This window comes from Sus scrofa, chromosome 2, assembly GCF_054392235.1.
Source record: "Sus scrofa isolate SSC_HxYL_T2T_F1_AM1 chromosome 2, Sscrofa_HxYL_maternal_Yorkshire_Landrace_v2.0, whole genome shotgun sequence".
In the NCBI taxonomy this organism is placed as follows: Eukaryota; Metazoa; Chordata; class Mammalia; order Artiodactyla; family Suidae; genus Sus; species Sus scrofa.
The window spans coordinates 44687816-44715547 of NC_139384.1; the positions used below are offsets into that span (position 1 = coordinate 44687816).

Below are 27732 nucleotides of genomic sequence, written 5' to 3' on the forward strand. Positions count from 1 at the left end.
AATTTTTTAAATTTCAAAATTCATGCAAAATATCCATGATGGACAAAATAGCAACATTTTAAAATAAAGATCAGGAGTTCCCACTGTGGCACAGTGGAAATTGATCAGACTAGTATCCGTGAGGATACAGGTTCAGTCCCTGGCCTCGCTCAGTGGGTCAGGGATACGGCGTTGCCATGAGCTGTGGTGTAGGTCACAGACGTGGCTCAGATCCCATGTTGCTGTGACTGTGGTGTAGGCTGGCAGCTGTAGCTCCCATTCAACCCCTAGGCTGGGAACCTCCATATGCCAAAAAAAGTGGCTCTAAAAAGACAAAAAAAAAAAAAAAAAAAAAAAGATTAAAAAAAATAAACCTCACCACCCACTGCAAGGAAGGTACAGTTCTCTTAACCCTCAATTACAATTCAGAGTGCAAAGCAGGTGCCCCAGATCACTCTGCTTGGTGGACTTGAGTCTGAACCCAGATGGTCCGGCCCCAGCACCTATATAATAACCACTGCACCTCAGAGGGAGGCATCTTGTGCCAGGAAGAGCTTTGGTGTGCAGGAACACATAATAAATAATTAATCAATCATTTAAATGTCTGCATATTTTATTTCATCTTTTAAATCTTTGTATCCATTTCATGATATACATTTACACTATTAACAGTGTATATATGCACGTGTGCTCAAAATGTTTTTACCTGATAGAAGTGTGCAACCAAGAGCATTTGCAGACCACCACTGCTCTTAAAAAAAACCCTGCTATCTTGTGTTGCCTCTGATGGGGCCCCTGTGTCTCCGCTGACAAAGGGCCTCCATAGTCACTATCTTGTTTGACCCTCCCAATAAACCTGGTGGGACAGGTCTAGTCCCATTCTTCAGATGAGAAAATTGAGCCACAGAGAGTTTGGAGGACTCGTCTGAGGTCATACAGCTTGCAAATGGCAGCGCTGGGTCTGGAACCCAGGGCTCCTGGCTCCTCTGATAAAGTGGTTAAGAGCTTGAGTTTGCAGCCAGACCATCTGGTTCTGCTATCAACCTGTGTGACCGTGAGCATGTTATTTAATCTCTCCGTCTCTCTTTAACCCATTTCTTTGGCTGTAAAACAGAAATAGACAGTCTTATTTCATAGGATTATTTAAGAATTCAATGAATGATGGGAGTTCCCATTGTGGCTCAGCGGTAACGAACCCAACTAGGATCCATGAGGACGAGCATTCAATCCCTGGCCTCGCTCAGTGGGTTAAGGATCCAGCATTGCTGTGAGCTGTGGTGTAGGTCACAGACATGGCTCGGATCTGGCATTGCTGTGGCTGTGGCTATGGTGTAGAATGTCAGCTATAGCTCCAACTAGACCTTTAGCCTGGGAACATCCATATGCCTCTGGTGCAACCCTAAAAAGCAAAAAAAAAAAAAGAATTCAATGATACACACAAGCCAGCTGGAGCCTGACACATAGTAAGTACTCAATAAATGCTGGCCAGGGAGTTCCCGTCATGGCTCAGTGGTTAACGAATCCGACTGGGAACCATGAGGTTGCGGGTTTGGTCCCTGCCATTGCTCAGCGGGTTAACGATCCGGCGTTGCCGTGAGCTGTGGTGTAGGTTGCAGACGCGGCTTGGATCCTGCGTTGCTGTGGCTCTGGCGTAGGCTGGTGGCTACAGCTCCGATTGGACCCCTAGCCTGGGAACCTCCATATACCACGGGAGTGGCCCGAGAAATAGCAAAAAGACCAAAAAATTAAAATTAAAATTAAAAAAAAATAAATGCTGGCCAGAGTGATGGGTCCCCACAGGCCTGCACACAGAGGCGACCCCACTCTCCCCTTCAGATGATCAGTTTGGACACTCACGGCAGAGGCGCGGGGTCCTCCAGTCGACGGCCACCCCGTGCTGGCAGCACTGGTGGGCGTAGGCGGACACGCTGGCACAGAAGCACTCACAGTCACCGCCCCGGCTGCACCCACATGTGTCTGTCAGGCAGTTTGAGTAAAACCAAGTGACATCAACCTGGAGGAGGTCAGAAGTCAGAAGTCAGAGGTCAGATGATGGATCCTGAATATTAGCCCTACATCTCCTCAGATGATGCTACGCAGCCTCAGAGAAAGTGTAAATGTGAAGGGGCCACAGGAGGGGGTGAGCCACCTGTGTGGGCTGAGGGCAGAGAGGCAACCAGCTCAGGGGGAAACGTTAGCTTTGGGCTCAGGCAGACCCCACGTTTGAGAACTAAGCTCGCTCCTTGCCACGGCCTAGGCTACTGGGTTCAGGGGCTTAGGGTGTGCCTGAGAAACAGACATGGGGTGTGAACCCCCAGCCAGGGCCAGGGATGGCCAAGGCCCATTTGACAACAGACTTCAAGGCTCCAGAGGGGACCTTGCAGGGCTAAGCACCAGCTCTCCTCTGTCTCCACAGAGGGGCCCGTGTCCGCCATCCAAAACCTTATCAGGAGGAAGAGCCAGAGCAAGACAGAGTTGAAAGGGTCCCAGAAGCTCTGTCTGTCTGTCTGTCCTGGGACATCAGGGGAGACAGGACAGACTCATCAGAGCAGGCCAAAGGCAGCGAAATGGCAGAGGGGACCCTCCCCTCTAGGCCTGAGCTGTCACTCTAAGGCATGCAGGGAGGAGGGATCTGAGGACAGAAGGGATCCCAGGGAGGTGGGGAGGGGACTCAGGAGCTTGGGATCCACTCACCACAGGGTGGCAGGTCTCAAACACCTCGCTGAGCAGGATGCTGCACTCCTTTTTGGCAAAGGGTTCTCGGAGAGGATTCAGGACACACGTGTCTCGGGGGTCGAGGGTGTCTGGGCACTGAGGGGGCAGAGAAAGCTCGGTTGATCTCCCCACCCGCCTCCCAAATGCCTGATGCCTGGTGTGGTGGGCAGACTCTTAGAGCCCCCCCCACACCCCGATCCTCATATGGTGTTTCTGTCCTTATATAATCCCCTGCCCTTGACAGTGGGAGCGACCATGCTGACAAGCTGACAAAAGATGGCAAAGGCGATGAGTGGATGTGCTTATGTGTGTGTGATTGTGTCATCATGTTATGTAAGACTGCAGCGCCCATCGGCTGGAGTCCCTCCCTTGTTGGTTGCGAATGGCGCGTGGCAGGAGGGTGGGTGGTCTCTAGGAGCTGAGGGTTGTCCTAGGTCAACAGCTCCCCCCCAAACGGAAGCTATCAGTTCTTTGGTTGCAGTGAACGGCTGTCAAGAACCACACAAGTGGGCAGGGAAGCAGGTCCCTTCCCAATTGAAATGGCTGGAACCTTGGCTGCAGCCTGTGAGACCCTATGCTGAGAACTGAGTCCAGCCCTGACTCCTGACCCACAGAAACTGTGAGATAATACGTGTGTGTGGAAGGATGCTGCTAAGTCTGCAGTTATAGACACAGCCGTAGTGAACTCACACAGATTTCTCTAGTGTCTGCTGAACCTCCTCCCTTATGCCTACACTGTCACTAGAATCCCAGGGTATGCCCAATGGGATTATCAAGAGAGAAATAACAATGGGGAGGGGTAATAAATGTTGGTCACTCATTCTAAAATGGAATGAGGTAGGCCATACTTTTCAGAGGCTTTTGAGAACAGCCTTGTCCCACCTCAGGATTTCACTGAGCTCCAGGCCATGTTTAAGTGTTCCCTTGACTTAAGTGTATGCAGGTGTATCTCTCTCTATTCCCCAGTAGAGGATCAGGAACCTCAGATTATCCAGGCCAGGAAAGCCAAATATGTAACACTCATGCCACTCTCTAAGGCAGCACCCATGGCAGACATAACTAATCAATCAGCTTTTCCTGCTGAACCTGACACAATTGTTGGTATTTCTCAATAGAGCTTCCCAGGCAGCCTCATCTGACTGATCAGTTTTGTCGCAGGAGATGAAGTCTATTCACCATCCATCTCCAAGCCCCTTCACTTCACAGAGGACCACAGAGAAGATGAGACTTACTCGAGGTCACTCAGCAAGTCACTGGATGATCTAAGATAAGAACCCAGGTCTCCTGCACTCAGTTCAGTGCTCTTTCCCCCATAGCTCACAGCTTGGCATCCTCAGTCAGACATTTCCCAGACCTCAAAGACACCCCCCGTCATGTCTGCTGCTGCTAATATTATCCTTCTTCTCAGAGACCTTCTCTTCCATATATTCATCCATTCATGCATGGTCTATCTTTCAAGTATTGCACTAGTCCCACTGCCTTCAGGAAGCCCTCTCTGATTGCCTCAACCCATGTGGGTCTCTCCTGGTCTCTCCTCTGTGCCAGACCTATCACCAGGCACTGGGGGCACAGAGATGGGTAAGATGGTCATGCTTCAATAAGCCTCGTTGTCTCTACTAGGTGCTCATCTCTCCCAGGACAGTGATTTGTCTCCTTCCCAGCCCCAGCCCTCCCACCAGACCTGAGCCAGGGTCTGCTTCATGAGGCGGGATGGTGCGTGTCCTCAGGCCACAGCACAGAGTCTAGGCTCGGGACACGGGGTCAGGGGCAAGAGAGCAATTGCAAGATCAGCCTCACACCAGTGGCCCCCGCCCCTGACCTGCAGCCAGGCTCTCTCAGGGTTGACCCGGGCCCATCTGGGTGAGGGGAGGGAGCCAGCTTGAAAAGGCTTTACCTCGACGGCAGCCCAACTGCCCCCAAACTCCTGGGGGTTGGTTAACTCTAAGTTCTCCGGGGTCCTCATCTCATTGATGGTTTTTAAGTCAAAGTTCCCACACAGTCCTGTCAGCTGGCCCTGAAAGAAGAGAGAATGGTCAGCTGCAGGGGCCCCAGGGTGACCACGAGCCTAGGAGTCTGTCATGAGGTCACAGTATGCAGAGCAAGAGAAGAGTCAGAGGAGAAGGGGCCCAGAACAGGATGGGGCAGAGGGACAGAAGGCATGGTGCTCCTGGCTCTTTGGCAAGGGTACAGCTCATGCAGGGATGCTCAGTGGCTTGGCTCCATCTAGGCAGGAGCACAGAGACTGAGAGGGTCACTGCTCATGTGACTACCTGCCACTGTGGCCCAGCCTGGATGTGCACCGTGGTTCTCTGGTCCCATAAGAGGGTGATGTGCTCCCGTGGGAAATGCACCAGCGTGAAAAACCCTGCTCGCCAGGTGTGGACCTCCTGCTTCTCGTCCAGAAAGCTCTCAGGACTCTAGGGGAACAGAGGTGGCCATTCCCAAGGTCAGAGTGTCTCCCGGCACCTGGCTCAGCTGAGCCTGGCTGCAAGTCACTGCCCAGCCCCCAGGAGTTCCCTGCCATCTCTGCCCCCCTCATGCCCTGACATTGGCCTCTGGGTGCCTGACCCTGGCCAAGGACTTCAATCTGGGATGCTGACTCCAGGGCTCCATGAGGAAGCTCCGTGGTAAGGAAACCAGTCCTTAGCCCTCTTCCACCCCCGGCCCTTGTTAACCAGCGAATTGTCCACACAACCTTCGTCTGCTCTGAGCCTTACGGGACTTCCGGAGTCGTCATCGAAGATGATGAGCGAGTTCCCTACGTTGATGGAAATAAATTTCCTGCAGATGATGCCAGAGCCATAGCAGTTTACATTTTCTACCATCACAGAGAAGCTGAAGTCTGATGTGCTCTGAGGAGAAAGAAGTTAGTGCAAACCAGGGAGAGAAGAGATTCTGCTGAAAGGCATGGGGTAGAGGCACAAGGACGCTGAAGTGGTTTTCAACCCACTTCTACTTCATCTGCACTGTGTGCCTGTGGACAACTTACTTCGGTTCCTTGAAGCTCAGGTTTTTTTTGGGTACCTGCTACAGTGTTAAGCATGTGGGGACTCTCTAAAAAGTATCTGAAGAATGAATGGATAAATGAATGTACAATAAGGTTGACTGGTGTTGACAGGAGTGCAAGAGAGGGGCACTGTCTTACACACACTGAAGACGGTAATGTAAGGCTTTTCTGGAGGGTAAGTGTTAACTTTTATAGTCATTCCGCTTCCAAGAGCCTATAGACATAGCCACACATGTATTCACTGAGCACTTAAATATGGACAACAACCTAAATGTCCATCAATGGCAAATAATGAAATGAATGACAGCACATCCTTTTTGTGGAATTCTACAGAAAGAAGAAAAATTGACTGACTCTATGTGGTAATGTCCAAAGTATAATGTTAAGTGATAAAAGTGATGCTAATCATAGAAACTAAACAAAATGTGTGTGTCTGTCTGTCCGTCTGTTGGTCGGTCTGTCTCACGGAAAATGATCTTGAAGGGTTGAAATCCGTTATGAGTGCTTATTCAGCAGGGAATAGGAACAGAAGAGCTGTGAAAAGATGTATTTATTTTTAATATAGGCTTCTACATCATTTTAAATGTTAGTGGAGAGCGTGAGAAACCTTTGAAATTTCAAAAGTAAAATCAGCAGTTCCTGCCGTTGGTGCAGCGGGAGAGAATCTGACTGGGAACCATGAGATTGCGAGTTCGATCCCTGGCCTCACTCAGTGGGTTAAGGATCCCGCGTTGCTGTGAGCAGGGGTGTGGGTCGCAGACGCGGCTTGGAGCTGGCATTGCTGTGGCTGTGGTGTAGGCCGGCTGCTGCAGCTCCGACTCGACCCCTAGCCTGGGAACCTCCATTTGGTACGGCCCTAAAAAAAGACAAAAGGCAAAAATAAATAAATAAATAAATAAATAATTTTAAATAAATAAAAAGTAAAATAAAACAGGGTTAATAATCTTTGCCTTACAGAGTTACTGAAATTATGTGAAAGACTCCAACCAGCACAGTGCCTGCCCCATAGATAGAACTTATTCCAGGAAAGATTTAGCATCGTCATCATCACTATTACTGTTCCTCTTCCTATTGTATGAGATGGACAGGGCCTTAGCAAAACCAAGGCCTCTGAATGTGACTGGGCCACCCTCCCACCTGCCCTGTTGGTACCCCTTTCTCCTTCTGGAGAGAATCCTGCCTCTACCGTGCCACCCCCACATCACCATTCCTTTTCCTCTGGGTGAGCAGATGGCTTTAACATATGACTCCTTAAGCACACTTTCTAGGCAGATTTCTTTTCTTTTTTTTTTTTTTTGTCTTTTTGTCTTTTTAGGGTTGCACCTGCGGCGTATGGAGGTTCCCAGGCTCGGGGTCAAATCAGAGCTACAACTGCCGGCCTACACCAGAGCCATAGCAACGCTGGATCCGAGCTGCATCTGCATCCTACCCCACAGCTCACGGCAATGCCAGATCCTTAAACCACTGAGCGAGGCCAGGGATTGAACCGGCAACCTCATGGTTCCTAATCAGATTCGTTTCTGCTGCGCCACAACAGGAACTCCTCTAGTTAGATTTCAAACTTGATCCCAATTCTGTCACTTACTAGTTGTGTGACCTCGGGTAAGGTACCAACTTCCCTAAGCCCAAGTTGTTCCATCAATAATAAGGGTGCAATAAATTCTATCTTGTGGACTGCTGTAAGAATAAAGTGAAATAATACTTTAAAATGGTTTGGTGGGTCATCAGGCATATGACAAAGGACCAGAAAGCAGACACTTATACAATTTTTTTTTTTTTTTTGTCTTTTTAGGGCTGCACCTATGTCGTATGGAGGTTCTCAGGCTAGGGGTCAAATTGGAGCTGTAGCTGCTGGCCTACACCACAGCCACAGCAATGCAGGATCTGAGCCACGTCTGCAACTTACACCCCAGCTCAAGGCAACGCCAGATCCTTAACCCACTGAGCAAGGTCAGGGATTGAACCTGCATCCTCATGGATACTAGTCAGATTTGTTTCTGCTAAGCCACGATGGGAACTCCCACTTATACTATTAAAGACAGAAAAACCACTGGGACCTAAGGTGGCAAGGTAAAAATGATGAGTGGACATGCAGTGGGATATTTATGACTGGTAGGCTCTGTCCACCTGGATCTTACTCCTCAGTATGTCTTTGAGTCTCTCAAGAGCCTCACATCAGGGCTAAGATCCTCCCGCCCATCCAATCATGCATCAACATCAGCTTCAACTGCCTGGAGACCCCATGGAGCCGACTGTGCAGACACACCCAGGCACTCACCTTGACCAGGTGCACTTTGCATGCTCCCACGAAGTCAAACGGGAGCCCATCAAAGGTCCGGTAATGCCGGTCACCATAGGCCGTGCAGGTGGAGGCACAGGGGTGGAGGGTGCACTGGAAGGAGCCGCGCTGGCACACACTGAAATACACGCACCTAGACACCTCACAGAGCACGCCCCCACCCCCACCTTGAACCTCCACGAGAGAGCCACTGCCCATCAGGTGCCCACCATGTGCCCCTGAGCTGGGGGTCAACAAACATCGTCCATCTCCAACAGATGCACCAACAGGTTCCCATTGTATGCAGGAGATGCTAGGGCTCCGAGAGGTTAAGTCAGTGCATAACAGAGCCAAGACTGAGTCCAGATCTATTTAACTCCCACATCCATACCTTTTATCATTCCAATCGTTTGTTCATTCAACAAACACTATAGAAGGTAATGAGTGCTATTGAAAGGAAGGAGCAAGATAAAGGGGACTGAGAATGTGTTGGAGGGTAGGTTGCAATTTCAAATAAGAAGGACAGAGAAACATGTGAGCAGGGAATCAATGGTGGTGAGAAAAGTAAGTATATGCACATCTGAAAGAGGAACGGACGTCCTTGGCAGAGGGTACAGCCTTTGCAAAAGTCCTGGGAACATGCAGAAAGACAATATGGCTAGAAGGGAGAGTGTAGGGGGAGAGGAGGAATTCAGGGAGGGAACAGAGGTGCAGATCCTGGAGGTCCAAGAAGGCCATGGTAAGAGGCGTAGCTTTGCTAGGAGTGACAGAGGGGGGTGTGTGGAGGATTTAATTCTGGGCATAACATGCTTTGCTTTATGTTCCACTCTGGCTGCCGTGCTGAGTCTAAGTGGAAGGGCCCTGAAGGTGGAAGCTGAAAGATCAGCTGAGAGGTTATTCTGCAACTCAGAAAAGAGATGATGGTGGCTCAGAGCGAGATAACAAGGGAAAGGAATGAAAAGAGATCCAGATTTTGGATCTGTTTTGAAGGTAGAACCAAAAGGATCTGCAGGCAGCTTGGATGAAGCTGGGAAGAGAGAGAACTCAAGGATGATTGCAGGTGCTTTGGTCTGTGCAACTGGAAAAATGAAGTCTTCCTCCATCCAGAGGGGGAAGGCTGACTAAGAAGCAGGTCTGGGGGGGAAGATCAGGTGTTTAGTTTTGAGTGTGTTGGGCTTTGGGATGTCACATATGTATATTGATATTAATGTGCATACAGTCTGCAACTATCCTCACGTACACACTCTTACACATAAGCATGCAGACATTCATGGGGAAACACAAAAGTCTATCTTACATACATGTTCAGCCGCATGTAAATAGAAACAGGCACATCCAATGTATTCACGCACCTTGCACATTCATGTCCTCACACACTAAACGGATATAGGTGTACACAAATATACAGAAACCCAGCTGGATACGTACACAAATTCATAACTGTACATATGTGCTAACATATTCAGGATTATGACTGCTCATCTTTTCATATACATGCATGTGCATATACATGCACATATGCAGTCTATGCATTTTGGACATGTGTCTACACTTACATCTGTCTAAATGTGCAACCACATCATCATGATTACAAATACACACATACGCACATTCATATACACATCTGAACAAACCCACATTCATGTAAATGCTCACAAACACAGCCCCCTCCCAGGAGTTCCCATTGTGGCTCAGCAAAACAAAGCCAACTAGTATCCATGAGGACGTAGGTTCAATCCCTGGCCTCCCTTAATGGGTTGGGGATCCGGCATTGCCATGAGCGGTAGTGTAGGTCAAAGATGAGACTGGGATCTGGCATTGCTGTGGCTGTGGTGTAGGCCAGCAGCTGTAGTGCTGATTCAGCCCTTAGCCTGGGAACCTCCATATGCTGCAGGTGCTGCCCTAAAAAGACCAAAAAAAAAAAAAAAAAGAAAAAGAAAAAAAAAACCATCCCCCCAAATCCTTTCTATGCCTACATTTGTGCATATAGGCAAATCCCTCTAGAGCACACAGACACACAACACAAATGTGAACATGGTTGAAAGCCAATGCTTAATTCTGTTCAGAATCATACGGCCCATGTCCATCCTCGCTCCCAACCAAAACCAGGGCCTGGGTGGGCCCTCACTTACCAGGAATGGCAGGGAGACATGACCTGGTCCCCAGGGAAGTACTCCTTCCCCTTCCACGTGCACGGGCACTCCTCTGGCAGGAAGCATGCATCCTCGTGTCTGAGCAGGCTGCAAGGACACAGAGGCAGGGGGTCAGGAGAGTACCTTTCCCACATCTGCCACCTCTGGAGGACAAAGAGCTCTCCCCAGGCAAAGAGGAGACATCACTTTGGATCCTACAGATAGTAACAGGAAAATAGAATATGATGGACAATATCAAACCAATAAATTTGACAACTTAGATGGAATGAACATGAACATCCATGAATAAATTCAATGACAAATGTGAAAAACCTTTAGGTGAAAACCGTGAAACAGTGAAGAGAGACATTAAAGAAGGCCCAGTAAATGGAGCAATAATACTGTACTTGTCAACTCACTCGTGTGAAGAAGTCAGTTCACCCCAAAGCGACCTCTAGATTCAACGCAATCCTATTTAAAATCCCAGAGGACATTTTGTAGAAATTGACAAGCTTATCCTAAAATTACATGAAAATTCAAAGACCCAGAAGTGCCAAAAAAAAAAAAAAAAGTTTGAAAAGGAACGAAGTTGGAGCACAGTCAGTTTCTGATTTCAAGATGTACTATAAAGCTTTGGAAATGAAAACAGTGTGATGCTGGCCTAAAGATAGACAAATAGATCAATGGAACAGAATAAAGAGTCCTGAAATAGACCCATTTTTATACAGTCAATTGATTTTTTTAAAAAGATGTCAAAACAATTCAATAGGGAAAGGAAAGTCTTTTTTTAAAAAGAATAGGGCTAGAACCACTGAATATCCGTCAGAAAAAAATAAATCAAAATGACTCCACTTTATAGCATATGCAGAGCAATGATTTTAGATAGGTTATAAATTCAAAAGAAAATGCAAAATTTGTAAGCCCCTAGAGGAAAATACATAAGACTATCTTTGTAACAGTGGCAATGAGCACTAATCAAAAAGAAAAAAACTGATAAGGTAGGCGGCACCAAAACTTAAAACTTCTGCTCATTAGAAGTTTTTAGACATATTAAGGCACATGAAGTAAATGAATAAACTACAAATGGGGAAAAATATTTGCAACACATACACCCAACAAAGGCCTTGCATCCAGAAATACTAAGAACTTCTGCAACTCAGCTTTTTAAAAATTAACAAACTAAAAAGTGGGTAAAAGACCTGAATGGACACATTATTTATTTATTTATTTTTTGCCACACCTGTGGCAGGCAGAAGTTCCCAGGTCAGGGATCAAACCCATACTGCAGCTGCAACCTGAGGCATAGGGAACTTTTTGAATGAACACTTTACAAAAGAAGATTTACGAATGGCCAAACAGCACGAGAAAACGTATTCCCTATTAGTCATTAGGGAAATACAAATTAAAACCATGTTCTCATTACAGTTGTGGGAGGAAGCAGGAAAAAAAAAAAAAGCATGTGCTCAATCCTCAATGTTCTACCTGAAGCCACTTAACCTTTCTAAGCCTCTGTTTTTTCATGCATAAAATGGGGATAATGACACCTTCTTCCCAAGGTCACTACGAGAATTTAATTATAGACCTGGGCACACTGCCTAGCGCGCAGATACACAGTAAATATTGGTTTCTTGCCTCTTCTTTCCCTATAATTGCATCAGACACCAGCAAGGGGCTGGCTCACCACCTTCCCTGTCTCTTGCCACGTCCTGGGGGTCTTTTCCTGCTGCCCACCATCCATTGCTCCCCTCTGGCCCTATACAGGCCTGCCCACATCCCTAGCACCTTCGCTGTGCCCACTGCAGACAGGAACAGGCAGAGAGGCGCTCTGACCTCTGTCTTCAAAGTGCCCTCAATCTGTGGAGCACTCTCTCCTTACCTGCTAAGGGACCCTCTCTGTCCAGATCCCCTCCTCAGGGCTTACTCGCCAATGTATGGGATTTGAAGATTTGAAGACAAGCAAAGCTCACGCTTGCTCTGTGCCATCTTATAGATAAGGAAACTGAGCCTTGGGGAAGGTAACTAATTCACCCAGTGAGTAGGGGTGGGTGGAATGGAACTCAGGCCTGACTTGAGTTTGTACTCCTAACTACTGTGCTGCACTACCCATAGCCCGGGGCGCTTGGCTCAGCACCAAGACTCAAAGGCATCTGCAGCAGTACAGCCCCAGACCCTGCAGTGGCCTGGAAGCAATACGCAACAGCCAGAGATTCTGAGAAACACCATGGAGAGGGGCCCAGGGACCTGGGCCAGGAAGGTCCCAGGCGGGGCTTGTTAGGGACCATATCCCAGCACCCAAGAGAATGCCTGCCCTTCCTTTACACGTTGACACTGTAACAATTTCCCCCTTGACAAGCCCCTACAGAATGTGTATAAGCTCCTCATGGGGCATTTGATACAGCACATGAGCCGCTAGGGCAAATACCCCAAGAGATGATGGAGCATCAGCGCTACGAAAAGGTAGAGGACAGGTTTCTCTGGAGCACTTGGCGGGCAGTGCCTGGCTCCCTGCAGCGTCCTCTTTGCTAAACTTCACAAGAATCCCTCATGGTGGGTGCTACGGCCCTCCATTCACAGATGTGCAAACTCAGGCTCATAACATTAAGTGACTTGTCCGACGTCACCTAGCTAGTGACAAGAATTCAGCCCTCTAGACCATGCATGCTCTTGGCACAGTGCCGGGATCTGGGTTGACCTTTGAGAGGCCTGGAGCGGAGGGAGCGGATTTGGGGACTTCCTGCTCAGACCCGTCCTGCAAACAGCCTCACAGACAAGAAAGCTGTTGCCCAAGGGGTCACATAACTTGACAAAGATCACCCAGCCCTTAGAGATCTTCACCTCCTCCCCTACCTTCGGAGCATGGAGATGGAAAAGGGATCCCTACTCTGGCTTTGGGATCTTCTGAGTTAAACTATCCCTTATGTTGGACATGGCTTTAGAATCTTGCCATTCAAAATGTGGTCCCAAGACCAGCCATGGTGACACCTCCCGGGAGCTTGTTAGAAATGCAGAGTCTCAGGCCTAGGATCCCTCCAGACCTCACCAGGATCCCTTGTGGATGCCCCTGCCTGGGAAACGGCAAGCGCAGGTGCATAACCCACTTTATGACTTTTGTGTAGGGGACCAGACCCCAGGCCTCACAAGAGGCGGCATGCTCTGGCCAAAGGGCAAGGTTTGGAGTAAGCAGAGTTGGTTCTGAGTTATGGACCCTTGGGCAGACAGACCAATTCCCTTCACCCTACCCTTGGCTTCAATTTCTTCATCTGCAAAATGGGAATAAGGATCTTCCTCTCCTTGCTCCCAAGGATGCTCTGAGCTTGGAGATCATTATATCAAGGTGTTTATTACAAACAATAAAACTCCAACTGTCTGTTCCCACCCTAGAGGCCCTGACTGCCTTCTCATGTCCTCTGGCTGCCGGGCCTGATCTCTGCTCAAGTGGAAGGACACAGCCCAGAACAGCCAAGCCCAACTGTTTTCTCCACCTAGATCTGAAGCAAGACCAGCATCGGAATGAGAGCTGGCAGAGCGGGGTGCTGGGTCCCTGCCGCCACCTGGGCATACAAAACACCCCACAAGGGACCCCACAAAACTCAGCTCATGCAGGTCACCCAGCTCTGATGGCAATGTCTGAGGCACCCAGGAGGAGACTGTTTGCACTGGGTGGACTTTGTTTTTCAAGTGTTACAGAGGCCAGAGCCCTCCACCTAGTCAGCATTTTGTAGGGATGGAGGTTGAGAGCTAAACATGGGTTTTCTTTTTTCTTTTTTTTCTTTTTTTGCTTTTTTTTTTTTTTGCTTTTTAGGGCCATACCTGCCACATATGGAAGTTCCCAGGCTAGGGGTCTAATTGGAGCTACAGCTGCCAGCCTACGCCAGAGCCACAGCAACGCCAGATCCGAGCCACATCTGCGACCTACACCACAGCTCATGGCAACGCCGGATCCTTAACCCACTGAGTGAAGCCAGAGATTGAACCTGCAACCTCATGATTCCTAGTTGGATTTGTTTCCACTGTGCCACGACAGGAACTCCCTAAACATGGGTTTTCCTCTCTCATGGTCTTCTGCCGGTGGGACCTCCAGGGTGTGTCCCACCCCTACCCAGTGACTCCCCTTCAACATATCACTTAACCCCTTGAGGTGGTAGATATTATTATTATTCCCATTTTACAGCTGAAGAGCTGAGCCTCAGAGGGGCTAGGCCCCTTCCTTGTCCAAGGTCACATGCTGGTGAGAAATAGAGGCAGGAAGGCTCCACTCCAGCTTGACTCCCCTCCCTTCTGCTCTTTCTCAGACTCCTTGCTGGTCATTATGCTGTCGCTGGCCAGCCCTGAGCTGGTGCCCCCTTCAAGGCTGTGTGAGGTTGTCCTGCCTCTCACTCCACCTTGTGGTCCCTGGTTTTGCCAGCCTTTGGCAGTGGGTACCCATGACAACATGGATACTTACCCTTGGGGACAGGCGCATCCCGAGAGGCAGGGGCCACGGGCTGGCACGCTCAGGTTCAGCAGCTGCTGCTCACATGTCCTCTCTCTACTCAGCTCTGGGTCAGTGTGCAGGTCACTGCAGTTCACAAAGACCTGGCCCGCTGGGCAGGCAGCAGCTGGAAGGGAAGAGGCTGGTGCTGGGAGAAGCCCAGAAACTCAACAGGATGCTTGGAACACCTGGACCTGGGTGGGTTTCTGGGTGGCAGGGGTGGCCAGGGAGACCTGGGACCCAGCATCTGGGGGATGCAGGCAGAGATGGGGCTCAGATGCCTTCTCATGCCCTGGCTGCTCCTGAGTCAGTCCTTGGGTTCCCAGACACATGTCACAGTGGGCGGGAGGGGTATGTGCTGTCCCACAATAGGCCAACCACCATCGGCACCAGTTACTGGACATGTCCTTTCCACTAGATACTATTCCAGGCCTTTCACATGCTTTTTTTTTTTTTGCTTTTTAGGGCCGCACCTGAAGCATATGGAGATTCCCAGGCTAGGGGTTGAATCAGAGCTGCAGCCGCCGGCCTACACCACAGCCACTGCAATGTGGGATCTGAGCCAAGTCTTCAACCTACATCACAGCTCACGGCAACGCCAGATCCTTAACCCAATGAGCAAGGCCAGGGATCGAACCTGCGTCCTCATGGATACTAGTCAGATTCGTTTCCGCTGAGCCATGACAGGAACCCTCCACATGCGTTTTCTCATTCAGTCCTGCAATAACACTCTATAAAGTATTATTATCTCGAACTTTCCTATATAATGGAGAGAAGCCACTTTGGCTTTCAAAAGGCATGATAAGGGAGTTCCCTTCGTGGCTCAGTGGTTAACGAACCCAACTAGCATCTATGAAGACTCGGGTTTGATCCCTGGCCTTGCTCAGTGGATTAAGGATCTGGCGTTGCCATGAGTGGTGTAGGTTGCAGACGTGGCTCAGAACTGGCATTGCTGTGGCTGTGATGTAGGCCGGCGGCTACAGCTCCGATTGAACCCCTAGCCTGAGAACCTCCATGTGCTATAGGTGTGCCCCCCACTCCAAAAAAAGGCAAAAAAACCCTTTTTTTAAAAAGGCATGATAAGGTGAGAGGAAGGGCCCCAGAGGGACCAGGAAAGGAGCCAGGAAGAGGATAGCCGTGCAGTATGGCAGGGTGTCCAGGGGACTTCTATCAACAGGGAAGTCAACTTCCCATTTACCTGTCCCTCTGTGACAGAAACCCACTCTCTCCCTGAGCCTTCAGTCAGGTTGGCCGTATACACTTATACTACATGAATGATCTTTTTTAGGACAATCAATAAAAGGGGGCTGAATTCCATGCCCACCCTGGGATGGGACAGAGAGAAAGGAAGAGCCATAGGAGATGAAATAAAAGTCCCAAAAGGCAGAAACCTGAAGCCAGAAACAATAAAAGGAAAGACACTTTCAAGGATATACATGATATACATGAAACGTGGGGAGAATGTAGGAATCCAGGTCATATACAAAAGAGGAAGCGAAGGCTCAGAGAGGCGAAGTGAGTTACCCGGAGCTGCACAGGAAGGGAGCACTGAGCAGGATTTGAACCCAGGGCCACCTGACTCTGGAGGCCCTGCTCTTTGCCTCCTGCCTTACGATTATCCTCCCATCCCCTCTGTGCCTACCTCCATACTTCCCCACATCCTCTGCCCAGGAGGCCCTCCCTGAAGACTCCAACTCCTGTTCTACCACCTCCAAGACCCTCATAGGCTGATCCACCACCGTGCCGGCCTGACCCCCCCACCTCTATTGCCTGTGAGGGCCTCAAAGGCCCAGCTTACCCTCCCCATCACTGTGGCCCCACGTCCAGCACTGGGCTGGACAGAGAGTCAGCCTCAGCAGACACGTGACAGTTCAGACTAAGGAAATCCAGGACCCTGCGGGATCCTGAGGCTCAGCATCTCCTCGAGAAGCAGGAGGGACAGCCACTAGAGGGGGGCTGAGGTTGTGACAGGACTTCTCGATGCCACCCTCCAAGCTGGAGCCTTTCCCAAAAGGACAAGGAATATAGAAGGCACAGCATGGCACAGGACCTGGGGTGGGTCCTCCCCAGCCTAGGCTGTCCTTGAGGTCTCCGCCTTCCTCTCTGTAACCCCAGTACCACAGAGGAGCCTCCACCCTAGCCCCAGTCACCCTTACCCGGGGCTCTGCTATCGCAGCTCATGACTCCATCCTTGCAGTGGCTGCAGAGAGAGAGAAGGGGGCGCGGGGGTCAGCCGACCCTGTCACTGCAGGGCCCAGAGACCCCGAGTCTCTGGATGCAGATCACCGCAGGGTTCAGACCGACATCCTCACTTCTGTCCCTGGCTCCCTGTGCATAGGGGCAGGGAGGGGGTCACTTGCTGGAAAGTTCGGCACAGCTGCATTTTCTTTAGTCAGCAACTTCCATTTAAAAGAAGTTGCTGACTAAAGAGAGGAGAGGGAGTTTCTGTTGTGGTTTAGCAGGTTACAAACCCAACTAGTATCCATGAGGACTCAGGTTTGATCCCTGGCCTCGCTCAGTGGGTTAAGGATCCAGTGTTGCTGTGAGCTGTGGTATAGATCGAAGACACAGCTTGAATCCCATGTTGCTGTGGCTCTGGTGTAGGTCGGCGGCTACAGTTCTGATTCAACCCCTAGCCTGAGAACCTCCATATGCCACAAGTGCACACCTAAGAAGACAAAGTAAAATAAAATAAAGAAAGGATAATAATGCTACCGCTGAGGGAACTCACCAGTGGCCCAGAGAAGGGATGTCACTGTCTCCAGGGGGATAATCCATTCCTTGGAAGTGGCAGGAGCACTGGTTCCTAGAAAATCCAGGAACAGAGAAAGGCGAGCCGACTCAGGAGCTGGGGCAGGACCGTCAAGGGCAGGGACCCCACCCCTGGACCAGCCAGGGGCATTCACACCCAGCATCGTTCTGAGGGCCCAGGGCCTACACCGCACGAGTTGCTAAATACTTTGAACACTTTGTCCAAGCCCTCTAAGTACATCATCTTTCTGTCCCTTAGAGGGATCCTGTAAGGTGGGCATCCCTGTGCTACCCCCTTTGTAGGTCATCTGAGGGCCAGGACTGTGTTTCCTCCTCACACACCTCCCATGGCACCTGCCGGTCATGGCTAAGGGCAGGCCTTGGAGCAGAGCGGTTGAGGGCAAGAAGGGACATCTGAACTCATCCAACCTCAGTGCTTCTCACCACCTTCTCCCTCTCCAGTTCCTCCCCCCATATAACCCTCAGACGCCCCTTCCTTGGCCATACTCAGCCTCAAGGGGTGGGGGCAGGGCACATATCTGGATCTCAAGGGAGGACTCTGCAGTGTGAAGAGGCCTCTGACTGGGAATTTCCATTGTGGCGCAGCGGGAACAAATCTGACTAGCATTCGTGACGATGCAGGTTCAATCCTTGACCTCGCTCAATGGGTTAAGGGCCTAGCCTGGCCGTGAGCTGTGGTGTAGGTGGTAGATGCGGCTCAGATCCCGCGTTGCTGTGGCTGTGTTATACGCCAGCGGCTACAGCTCCGAGTCGACCCCTAGCCTGGGAACCTCTATGCCACAGGTGCGGCCCTAAAAATTTTTTTAAAAAAGAAAGAAAAGGCTTCTAATTCAACTACACCCCCTAAAGGAGCTTCTCTCCAGCTCCCCATCATTCAGTCAAATGTGATACCATTTTTCAGATGGAGGAACAGGCCTGCAGGGCACCAAGGGGCTTGTCAGTCAGCCCCGGGGTCCTGTGGGTCTCCACCGCCCCCCCCAGCCCTCCAGCCACACTGAGAACACCCAAGGTCAGGTTTCAGGGCCTTCCCCTGCCCCTCTGCTGGGAGCACTCTTCCCTCAGGTCTCTGCTCAAATGTCACCGCATCAGAAAAGCCTTCCTCCCACACTCGCTTCAAGTGACAGAACAGTAACCCTCCCCACCCCAGGACTCCCTGCTCCCACTCTGCTTTATTTGGCTTTACAGCTCCTGTTACTCATTGTCTGTTTATTTGCTTATTATCTGTCTCACCGCCTAGAATGTGAGCTCCATGAGGGCAGGATGCTGAATTCTCAGAGCCTAGAAATAAATGCCTGGAACAGACCAGGTCAATACACTTTTGTGGAAGGAGAGGGGACATGAGGACGGTGACCCCCTTGACTCTGAAGGGTGGTCCTGTCTTGTGGGGAAGTCGGGCTGGAACAAAGAGCCAGAGCTGAGGAGAGAGGCCTAGGAGAGGGGTCCAAAGCGGGGCGCCCACCCCCTGACCCCCCCGTCCCCTCCAAGCTCTGCCCTGGGACTCTGCGACCAAGTATGGACATGAGAGGCCCAGTCAGACACCCAGCTTCACATGCTATGGAGACCCCCAGCCTCACCCCCGCCTGACACACAGGTCAAGCCAGTGTGCTCACCTGGGGACACAGAGGTCAGCCTGGGTGTCCAGATAGGTATCCGGTGGGCAGGCACAGCCCTCCACACACTCGTCCCCACGGAGGTCACTGCCACCTTCAACCCCACAGGCCTCAGGGCTGGCTAAGTCCTGGCAGGTTTGTCCACATGGAGCCACACAGGGGCTGTACTCCTTGGTGGCCTCACAGGACAGTGCTGCAGTGGGAAATGGCTTCGTCTCCCTCACGCCCACAAGTGTGTGAGGTGGGGTCATCATCATGCAGAAGAGAACCGAGAAGCAGAGACGTGAAGACACTTGCCCAAAGTCATGCACAGCAGGTCAAGGTCAGAGTGGGGATATGAACCCAATCTGACTCCAGATTCCCACCGTCTCGCATGACACCAGAATGGCAGAGGGGCAGCCCCCCCCCCAAGTTCAGCCTGCCATTGGTATTTCCTTTTCTCTGCAGGGCACTCGCCTTAGGTTTTGATACTTGGGGAGGAGGGGAGGTCACCACTCCCACGAGCCCTGCACTCACACCATCCCTCACACATGGACACACATGGACAGGTGTGTAAATGCACACACAGTGCTGCCGCTCTCGCCTCTGTGGGCTGTGAAGATCGACTGTGCTCCCTCTAGCAGCCTCTCAGGACCCTTTGTCCAGGTCTCAGGGCTGCCCTCTCCTCATCTGGCCAACATCCCACACCCCTGGGTCTCCCACAGCCTGTCAAGGCCAGTAGGACGACTGAGACTGCCAAGCCCAGCTGTTCTCACCCAGGCTGCACATCAAAGATCGAAGCCATCTGAGAGTTTTTAAAAATGCTGACACCTGCCCCTCACAGCCAGATACATCCTTTTAACTGATATTGGATGTGGCTTAGACAGGTTTCTTTTTTTTTTTTTTTTTTTTTTTTTTTAAGTTCCCATGATGATTCTAATGTGCAGCCAAGGTTAAGAACCGCTAGTCCTGGAGTTCCTGTTGTGGAGCAGCAGAAATGAACCCAACTAGTAATCCTGAGGTTGTAGGTTCAATCCCTGGCCTTGCTCAGTGGGTTAAGGAACTGGTATTGCTGTAGCTGTGGTGTAGGTGAGCAGCTGTAGCTCAGATTTGACCCCTAGCCTGGGACCTTCCATATGCTGAGGGTACAGCCCTAAAAAGCAAAAAAAAAAAAAAAAAAAAAAAAAAAGAAGAAGAAGAAGAACCACTAATCCTGTCCAATCAGCTCTAGAGGAACTTTGGCCCAGAGAGGGACAGGGCCTTGCCGTGGACACACAGCAAGTTACCTGCAGGACTAGTGTAAAACTCAGGCCTCTGACTCCCATGACAGCGCCTTTTCCATTTATTCAAAAGACATTTGCTAAAAGCTGACTCAGAGTGGGGCCCTGTGCTGGGGCTGGGGGCGCAGAGATGACTAAGACTCAGGGAGAAGTGTGGCCTGGGGTGGGAATAAAAGGGGTACAGGCCAGCCCATGCCCACTGAGCAACGTGCACACGCAAACCTGAGGGCCACGGAGCCAGTGGTCTTTATTTAGCAAGTCCACTCTGGCTGCAGTGAGAAGAGGCCCTTAGGTAGCTGTGATAGGGTGGTGGCAGTGGGGTGGTGAAAACTGGCTGAATTTGGCATTGACAGGACTGCTAGGACTTGAACGTGGATTGGAGGCGAGGGTAAGAGAGAAGCAGCCATGTGTCCCAGGCCCCAAGTGACAGGCCTGGGTGAGCCGTGGCTGGGGGCCCTCAGAAGAGATGGAGAGCATGGGAGAAGAAGCAGTTTGGGAGGTAGGGGTGCAGGTCGGGGTGGGGTTAGACTGGAGGAGACTGGGGGATGTCCCGGGGAGAGTTTGGGTGGACAGCTGCTCTGGAACTCTGGCTCCTCCAGCTGCCCTCACGTGGGCACACAAGCATGGGACGCTCACCACAGGCTGGCAGGCGGGTGCGGAAGTCGATGGGGAGCCCGTGGCGCTGGCACAGGTGGGCGTAGTGGGCCAGTGTGGCACACAGGCAGGGCTGCCCACAGCGGCAGGCGTCCCGACGACACTGCTCAAAGTAGGGCACGGGGCTCAGGTACACGGAGCAGGGCGCAAACAGGTCCCCAGTGAGCACACTGCACGACTGCAGGGCGTAGGAGGCTGGAGATGGGAGGAATGGGGGAGGAGGTCAGGGGTCTGGTTTGCCTCCAGGCGTCAGCCTCCCCCCCCCCCTCCCCACCACACAGCTCCGAGGGACTCGGTGCACAAGAATGTGTGCGTATATGTATATATGTGTATGTACCCAGGTGCTCAGACAGCGAGTACTCATGCCAGGCACGAATCCATGTGCTGGAAGGATCCCAAGAGGGAACCACACAGGAAGGAGGATGGGAGTTGCCAGAGGGACAATGGTAATTTTTAAACCCAGTGGTCAGGAAGGCCTGAGTAGGAAGATGATGTTTGAGCAAAAACTTGAAAGGAGTGAGAGAATGAAGCACGTGTTTATGAGGAAAGAACATTCTAGGTGAAGGAATCAGCAAGTGCAGAGGTCTGGAGAGGAGACAGACCAGGCTTTGTCAGAAGAAGGTAATGAGGCTGGTGCAGATGGAGCCACAGGGATGGGGAGGACAGAGGAGAAGCTGAGATAAGGTGGTTGCACACGGGGAGTGGAGGGCCTGGTGGGGCCACTTTGAGGACCTGGACTTTTGCCCTGAGATGGGGAAGCAGGTACCAATGTGTGTGTACGTGATAGCAGTAGGATGTGAAGTTCCCTTCTGCCTGACCCCTAGCTGGAAGGGAACTCCTGTCCCCTTTCCATGGCTCCTCCTTTTCTTTTCTTTTTTTCTTTTCTTTTTTTTTTTTTTTTTTTTTTTTTTTTTTGTCTTCTTAGGGCTGCACCTTCAGCATATGGAATTTTCCAGGCTAGGGGTCGAATTGGAGCTACAGCTGCCAGCCTACACCACAGCCACAGCCACACAGGATCCAAGCCATGTCTGTGACCTACACCTCTGCTCACGGCAAACACCGGATCCTTAACTCACGGAGTGAGGCCAGGGATTGAACCCGCATCTGTATGGATACTACTCGGGTTGGGTACTGCTGAGCCACAATGGGAACTCCTGGCTCCTCCATTTCTGATCACTCCTGCCCAGTTTGGTCAACAGCCCCATGCCCAGGTTCCCATCGCATCTCTCTCAAACCAACTCTGACCCATCTTATCCCCCCCACTCCCAACCCCTCACCGGCTTGCAGGTGCACATCGCAGGGGTCCAGAGGGGAGCCAGAGACCAGCGGGGAGCAGGCGGACAGGGTTTTCCAAGAATTGCCAAAGAGTTGTGGGGTGCTCTCAGGCACACCTACTGGGGACCTGCAGCCACGGCAGAGCCACATTCACACATCTGCCCACATAGCCAAGTATCATTCAGCATCTGCCCAGGTAGGCATCTACCTGCTTGATACACGTACATGAGCACCCACACTCAGAGGTACACATATCCCCACCAAATATGTAACATTTATAGGCCTGTGCACACACCACCTGCATGCATGCATGTGCGCACATACACACACACACAGGCAGAGCACAAATATATGTCAGACATGCCAACAGCCAAGTGGGCCTACATAGACACAGCCAAACATAACAATTATGAATGTGTGTGCAGACACACACACACACACACACACACACACACACACACACATCACACATCACACTTAATAGGCTTCAAATGGGCTTGGGGCTACACAGTGGGCTTGCCCCACCCTCACCCTCTTCATGTCAGAGAGAGAGAAACGGACACCACAAACCTGCCCCTGTTTGTGGGGGGTGGGGGGGTGGGGGGGCACATACAGGAAGTCGTCCTGTGTGTTGCCATTGAAGGTGCCGCAGAGGCCCACGGTGTCCTCCACCCATCGCTGGTCCACCTGCAGGTAAAGCCGCAGTCCTTCCCGGTCGTAGAGCACCTGCACACCCACGTTGGTCTTCACGCGCAGGAACACGGAGGACAGCCTCCGGATCTCAAAGGCGTCTGGGCAGAGAACAAGAGCAAGGATGTAGGAAGGTCGGACATGACACACCCCATCCACCACCTGCATCTTCTGTGCCGACCCCCATACCCAGCTCAGTCTTTGCACACAGTGAAGCTCTGCCATGGGGTTGGTTTGGGGAGCTTTGAAGAAATCCTGTCCAGGGACTCAGGGATAACTGAGTCTGGCTGAGGAATTTCTTTTTGCATCAAATGCCAGTTAAAGCTTTGCCTCCCTAGGAATCGGGATATTTCCCTCTCTAGCAAAGGAGAACTCTGTTAACTCCCTTTTTCACAGTGGCCACCAGGAAGCTCACAACATGATTTTAGGTTAAATTGGAGCAATTTAAAATTTTCAATTCAATTGTAGTGAATTTTATACCTTTTGTGGCTTGCATCTTTTTTGGCCTCCTTACACCCCTTGCACCGCCACTCTTAGTCTTGAGGCCTTATTCTTTCTCTTTTTCTTTTTAATTTTCTCTGGTGTTATTTTATTTCTTAGTAGTTTTGCCAGAGTTCCCATCACGGCTCAGCTGTTAATGAATCTGACTAGCATCCATGAGGACACAGGTTCAATCCCTGGCCTGGCTTAGTGGGTTAAGGATCCAGCACTGCCATGACCTGTGGTGTAGGTCATAGACAAGGCTCAGATTGTGCGTTTCTGTGGCTGTGGCATAGGCCGGCAGCTACAACTCTGATTCAACTCCTAGCCTGGGAACCTCCATATGCCTCGGGTGTGGCCCTAAAAAGCCCCCCCCCCACAAAAGGTAGTTTTGCCATTTTTCTTAGATGCACGAAAGCACATCCCTTATGAAATCAGGATAATAATTAATTGACATTGAGACTAGGGCTGGAAGACAGTTCCATTCATATCCTAATGCTAGGAGAAGCCATCATACTGCTATGAAGCCTACTGTCAAGTTGGGGTGGGAACAAAAACAATTTTACAAGTCAAGAGCCCATGTTCCTGGGACAAAGGTGCCCTCCTGGCCTGATTCACCCAGGACTAGAATGTGAACTCTTGCCCACACAGCAGTGCCTTTGGCCAGAGGAGCCTGGAAAAAGAGCCTGGGCCCCCAGCTTCCAACTAGCTCTCATCCATCAGAGCCGTACCATCTGTGTAGGGTGGGGTGACCTTGTACTGGTCAAACAGAAGGACATCCCCCGCTTGGGTCAAGGTCACCTGCCGCCGAGGGTCCTGATGTAGAATCACTGATACTGACTGAACACAGACTCCATCCTGGTTCTAGAAAGAGAGGAAGGCCAAGGCAGAGTTAGTCTGTCTTCCTGCTTGTCTCAGAAGAACCCTCCAAAGGCAGGGATTTCAGCAGAGTTTGAGGCCAGGAGCAGGCCTCACAGAGACAGAGACCCAAAGGACATCAGGGGTCTTCTAACCAAATGCTTTCCTCTGGGGACTGGGAAGGCAGAGGCACAGACTGGAGAAGGTTAGTGGTAGAACTAGGGTCATACAAATAAAAATGATAGTCAATTCTCAGGTGATGACAGAACAGAGATGGACCCCAGATGGTCCAGAGTCTAGCCTCAGGAACACTGGCCTCCCTACTCGACTGCAAACCAGGACTAATTTAATTTCATCCCTTAAGGGGTGTTGACACAGCTCTTTCCGTGTGTCACACCCTGCAGAGCATCAAGCTCCACTCATAAGCAAGCAGGAGTTGAGCTAATAATTCTCTGGGCCTCAAATGTCTCATCTCTGAAATGGGTAGTTCGCATTGGACCCATTCAGACCGATCTGCCACAGAAAAACGGTCACACACACATGACGAAAATGATAGATACACTCCCTGCCCTCATTTAGGACACAATTCTTATGGGATCCAGACATGAAATAAATGATTACAAAGTTGGTTAATTAGTATTGTGATCAGTGCTGCAAACAGGTGTGAGGTGATAGGAAAGCATATAGGGATGGGGATGAAATTTAGTTTGCAGAGATAGGAAAGGCCATCCTAGGGAATGATAATGATAATACAAAAATAATCAGGGAGTTCCCGTTGTGGCATAGTGGAAATGAATCTGACTAGTATCCATGAGATGCTGGTTCAATCCCTGGCCTCGCTCAGTAGGTTAAGGATCCAGAATTGCCGTGAGCTGTGGTGTAGGTCACAGGCATGGCTTGGATCCCACATTGCAGTGGCTGTGGTGTAGGCCGGCGGCTGTAGCTCCGATTCTACCCCTAGTCTGGGAACCCCCATATGTCATGGGTGCAGCCCTAAAAAGATAAAAGACAAAAAAGTTTTAAAAAGATAACCTTGTCTGATCCATCTCTTCCTTCCGCCCAAAGTCCCGGTGAAACAATAACAGGGGAAAGAAAGATCTACTCTGTCCTCTCTGCGTTGTCACAGCTCTTATAACACTGCAGGTTACGGGGATCCCTTGTCTACCCCACTCACCAAACTATAAGGCTCAGGAGAGCAGAACTAGGCCTAATTCATCCTAGTCTCCAAGACCCAACACAGCTTCTGCACAAACAGATGTTCAGTATATGCTGAATGAGTGAATGAATGAATACAGAGACACCAAAAGTATAATCCAAAGAAGCAGAGATTAAGTCGAGTTAGACCCACACTAGAGATTTTTTTTTTTAAACACTGAGACCCAGGAAAGGGACGTGACTCTTGGCTAGCAGATGGTCTGGGGCCAGAACCCAGTCTGCTGCCCGCTGGCTCTGTCCAGAAAGAATGGGCAGCAGGGTGAGGGGGCTGTGGAAGGACCTGAGGCCCAGTTTCTCTAGCAGGTGGAGGCCAGGGGGCGCTGGCTGGATCAGCCTGGGGTCCCAGCCCTTACCAGGCCACAGGGGGCATTCTGCAGTGTCACTGTGAAGGTGCCCGAGGAGCGGCTCTTGGCCAGAATGTACTGACACGTGGCGGGGAATGTGTAGCGACGGCCGTCAAAGGTCGTGAAGTGGATGTCGCCAGTCACAGAACACTCAGCTGAGGGGCAGAGAGAGGCAGCTGAGCCAGGGGAGCTGGCCCATGGGGACTGCCTCTGCCCCGCAGCTCTGAGCATGAGGAGGAGAGACAGCATCCTGTGCCCAGGAATCAGGGCAGTGTCTGGAGCCCTGGCCTTCCCTTTAAGAGCTCTGGTCACTGGGGAGACGCGGCCCTGCCCCCCTCCCCGCCCCTGCCCCCAGGCCTGTCTAAAGGGAAACCAGTCTTGGTCCAAACTCCCCACACTCAGGAAGGACCCCATAAGAAAACCTCCCTGATAGGGGGTGGGCAAAACCTCCTGGTCTGGAAAAGCTGCTCCAAGGAAACGAAGAGGAGCAGGCTCGAGCTGATGGAATTGAGGGACCGCCCCCTGACCCCCCACCAGCAGGCCTGGTCCCCAGCTTCCCTGCTCTAAAAGCTGTGGGGCTGGAGTGAACGGGTAGAGTCCAAGGTGAAAGTCAGACGTACCTGGGCAGACAGATGTGCTGCACACCCACTTGCCCGCAGTGCAAGTGCTGAAACACAGAGACCGGGTAGGCAGGGGCTCACCCCACCAGGACCAGGATAGACACTGGAAGATTGCAGGGTCCACAGAGCTCCTGCCCAGCCCTCAGTCTCCCCAACTCTAAAATGGGTGACTGATAGTCTACCCCCAGAGTGATGGATCTGACGCGATCTCCTGCATCTCAGAGAGGCTGAGTCCCCCCCATGTGGTCAGGCTCCCAGGCCCTAGGTGGGCAGCCCTGATGGAAAGCCCCAGCAGTCACCCCCATGCCCCTCCTTCTTGCCCTGCAGTGGACACAGACCAGGTATTGCAGTCTTCTTTCACCACAGAGCCAACCGGGTACAGGGTCCCATGGAACTCACAGGGACACTCAGCTGGTGCCACGCAGCCCCCATCTTCAAAGATCAGCCCTAGGGTGACAGCAAAGGCTCACTGACCTCACCTCTGCTCCTGTTCTCAAAACGTTCAAGGCTCTCCAGGACCTGTGATGAAGAGCCTCCTCATCCAAACTCTGACCATTAGCCCACTTTCAAACTTTCTCCCATAGAAATGCTTGGCTCAGGCCAGATCTGAATCTCCTCTGAGCAAATAATCTCATCTCCAGACCTTTGCTCAGGGAATGACTCACCCCAAAGTGCATACTGACTAGCTTCTCCTCCCTACCTCTCAAAAGCCTGTCACTGCATCTACAACCAACATAGGTGACGCCTCCTCCAGGAAGCCTTCCCTGACAGCCTCTCTCCAGAAATGAAGTCCTTTACCTCTTGTCTGAACGCCTGAGCTGGTCCTCACCACCTTATGCCTTAGACTAGAGTCATGTGTGTCAGTAGCGTATCACTGCAACCTGATTCTGACCCCTGACTTCAATGGCTCTATCCTCATTTTTTTTTTTTTTTTTGGCTTTTTGCCTTTTCCAGGGCTGCTTCCCATGGTATATGGAAGTTCCCAGGCTAGGGGTCGAATCAGAGCTGTAGCTGCCAGCCTACACCAGAGCCACAGCAACAGCAATGTAGGATCCGAGCTGCATCTGCAACCTACACCACAGCTCACGGCAACACCGGATCCTTAACCCACTGAGCAAGGCCAGGGATGGAACCCGCAACCTCATGGTTCCTAGTCAGATTCGTTAACCACTGTGCCACGACGGGAACTCCTCTTCATATTCTTTTAATCCCAACCTCCAGCCTCATTAAGTGAGCTGCACACTACAAATGTGCTGCAAGTTCATACATCACGAAAAACAGGACGGGGGTGAATGTTTAAACAGATGCATGTGTGATAAATGAATAAATGAATGACTGAATGACTTGTCCTCCTCTACACACCTTAAAAAGTT

General features: G+C 50.9%; 1 protein-coding gene across 5 annotated transcripts in view; it reads right to left on the bottom strand.

The window, feature by feature from the left end:
- OTOG (otogelin) overlaps positions 1-27732 on the bottom strand; it is a 93419-nt gene that overhangs the window by 48208 nt on the left and 17479 nt on the right. For all 5 annotated transcript variants that reach the window (XM_085011823.1, XM_085011824.1, XM_085011826.1 and 2 more), the window contains exons 13-30: positions 26698-26806; positions 26360-26406; positions 25749-25894; positions 24054-24186; positions 22766-22943; positions 22155-22279; positions 20860-21072; positions 18965-19157; positions 17314-17388; positions 16739-16782; positions 14556-14709; positions 10112-10219; positions 7980-8118; positions 5412-5546; positions 4965-5111; positions 4589-4708; positions 2674-2790; positions 1837-1993 (exon numbers count right to left, since the gene is read on the bottom strand). In XM_085011823.1, the coding sequence (XP_084867949.1) occupies positions 1837-1993; positions 2674-2790; positions 4589-4708; positions 4965-5111; positions 5412-5546; positions 7980-8118; positions 10112-10219; positions 14556-14709; positions 16739-16782; positions 17314-17388; positions 18965-19157; positions 20860-21072; positions 22155-22279; positions 22766-22943; positions 24054-24186; positions 25749-25894; positions 26360-26406; positions 26698-26806 (2340 nt within the window). The remainder of the gene's footprint in view (positions 1-1836; positions 1994-2673; positions 2791-4588; positions 4709-4964; positions 5112-5411; positions 5547-7979; positions 8119-10111; positions 10220-14555; positions 14710-16738; positions 16783-17313; positions 17389-18964; positions 19158-20859; positions 21073-22154; positions 22280-22765; positions 22944-24053; positions 24187-25748; positions 25895-26359; positions 26407-26697; positions 26807-27732) is intronic.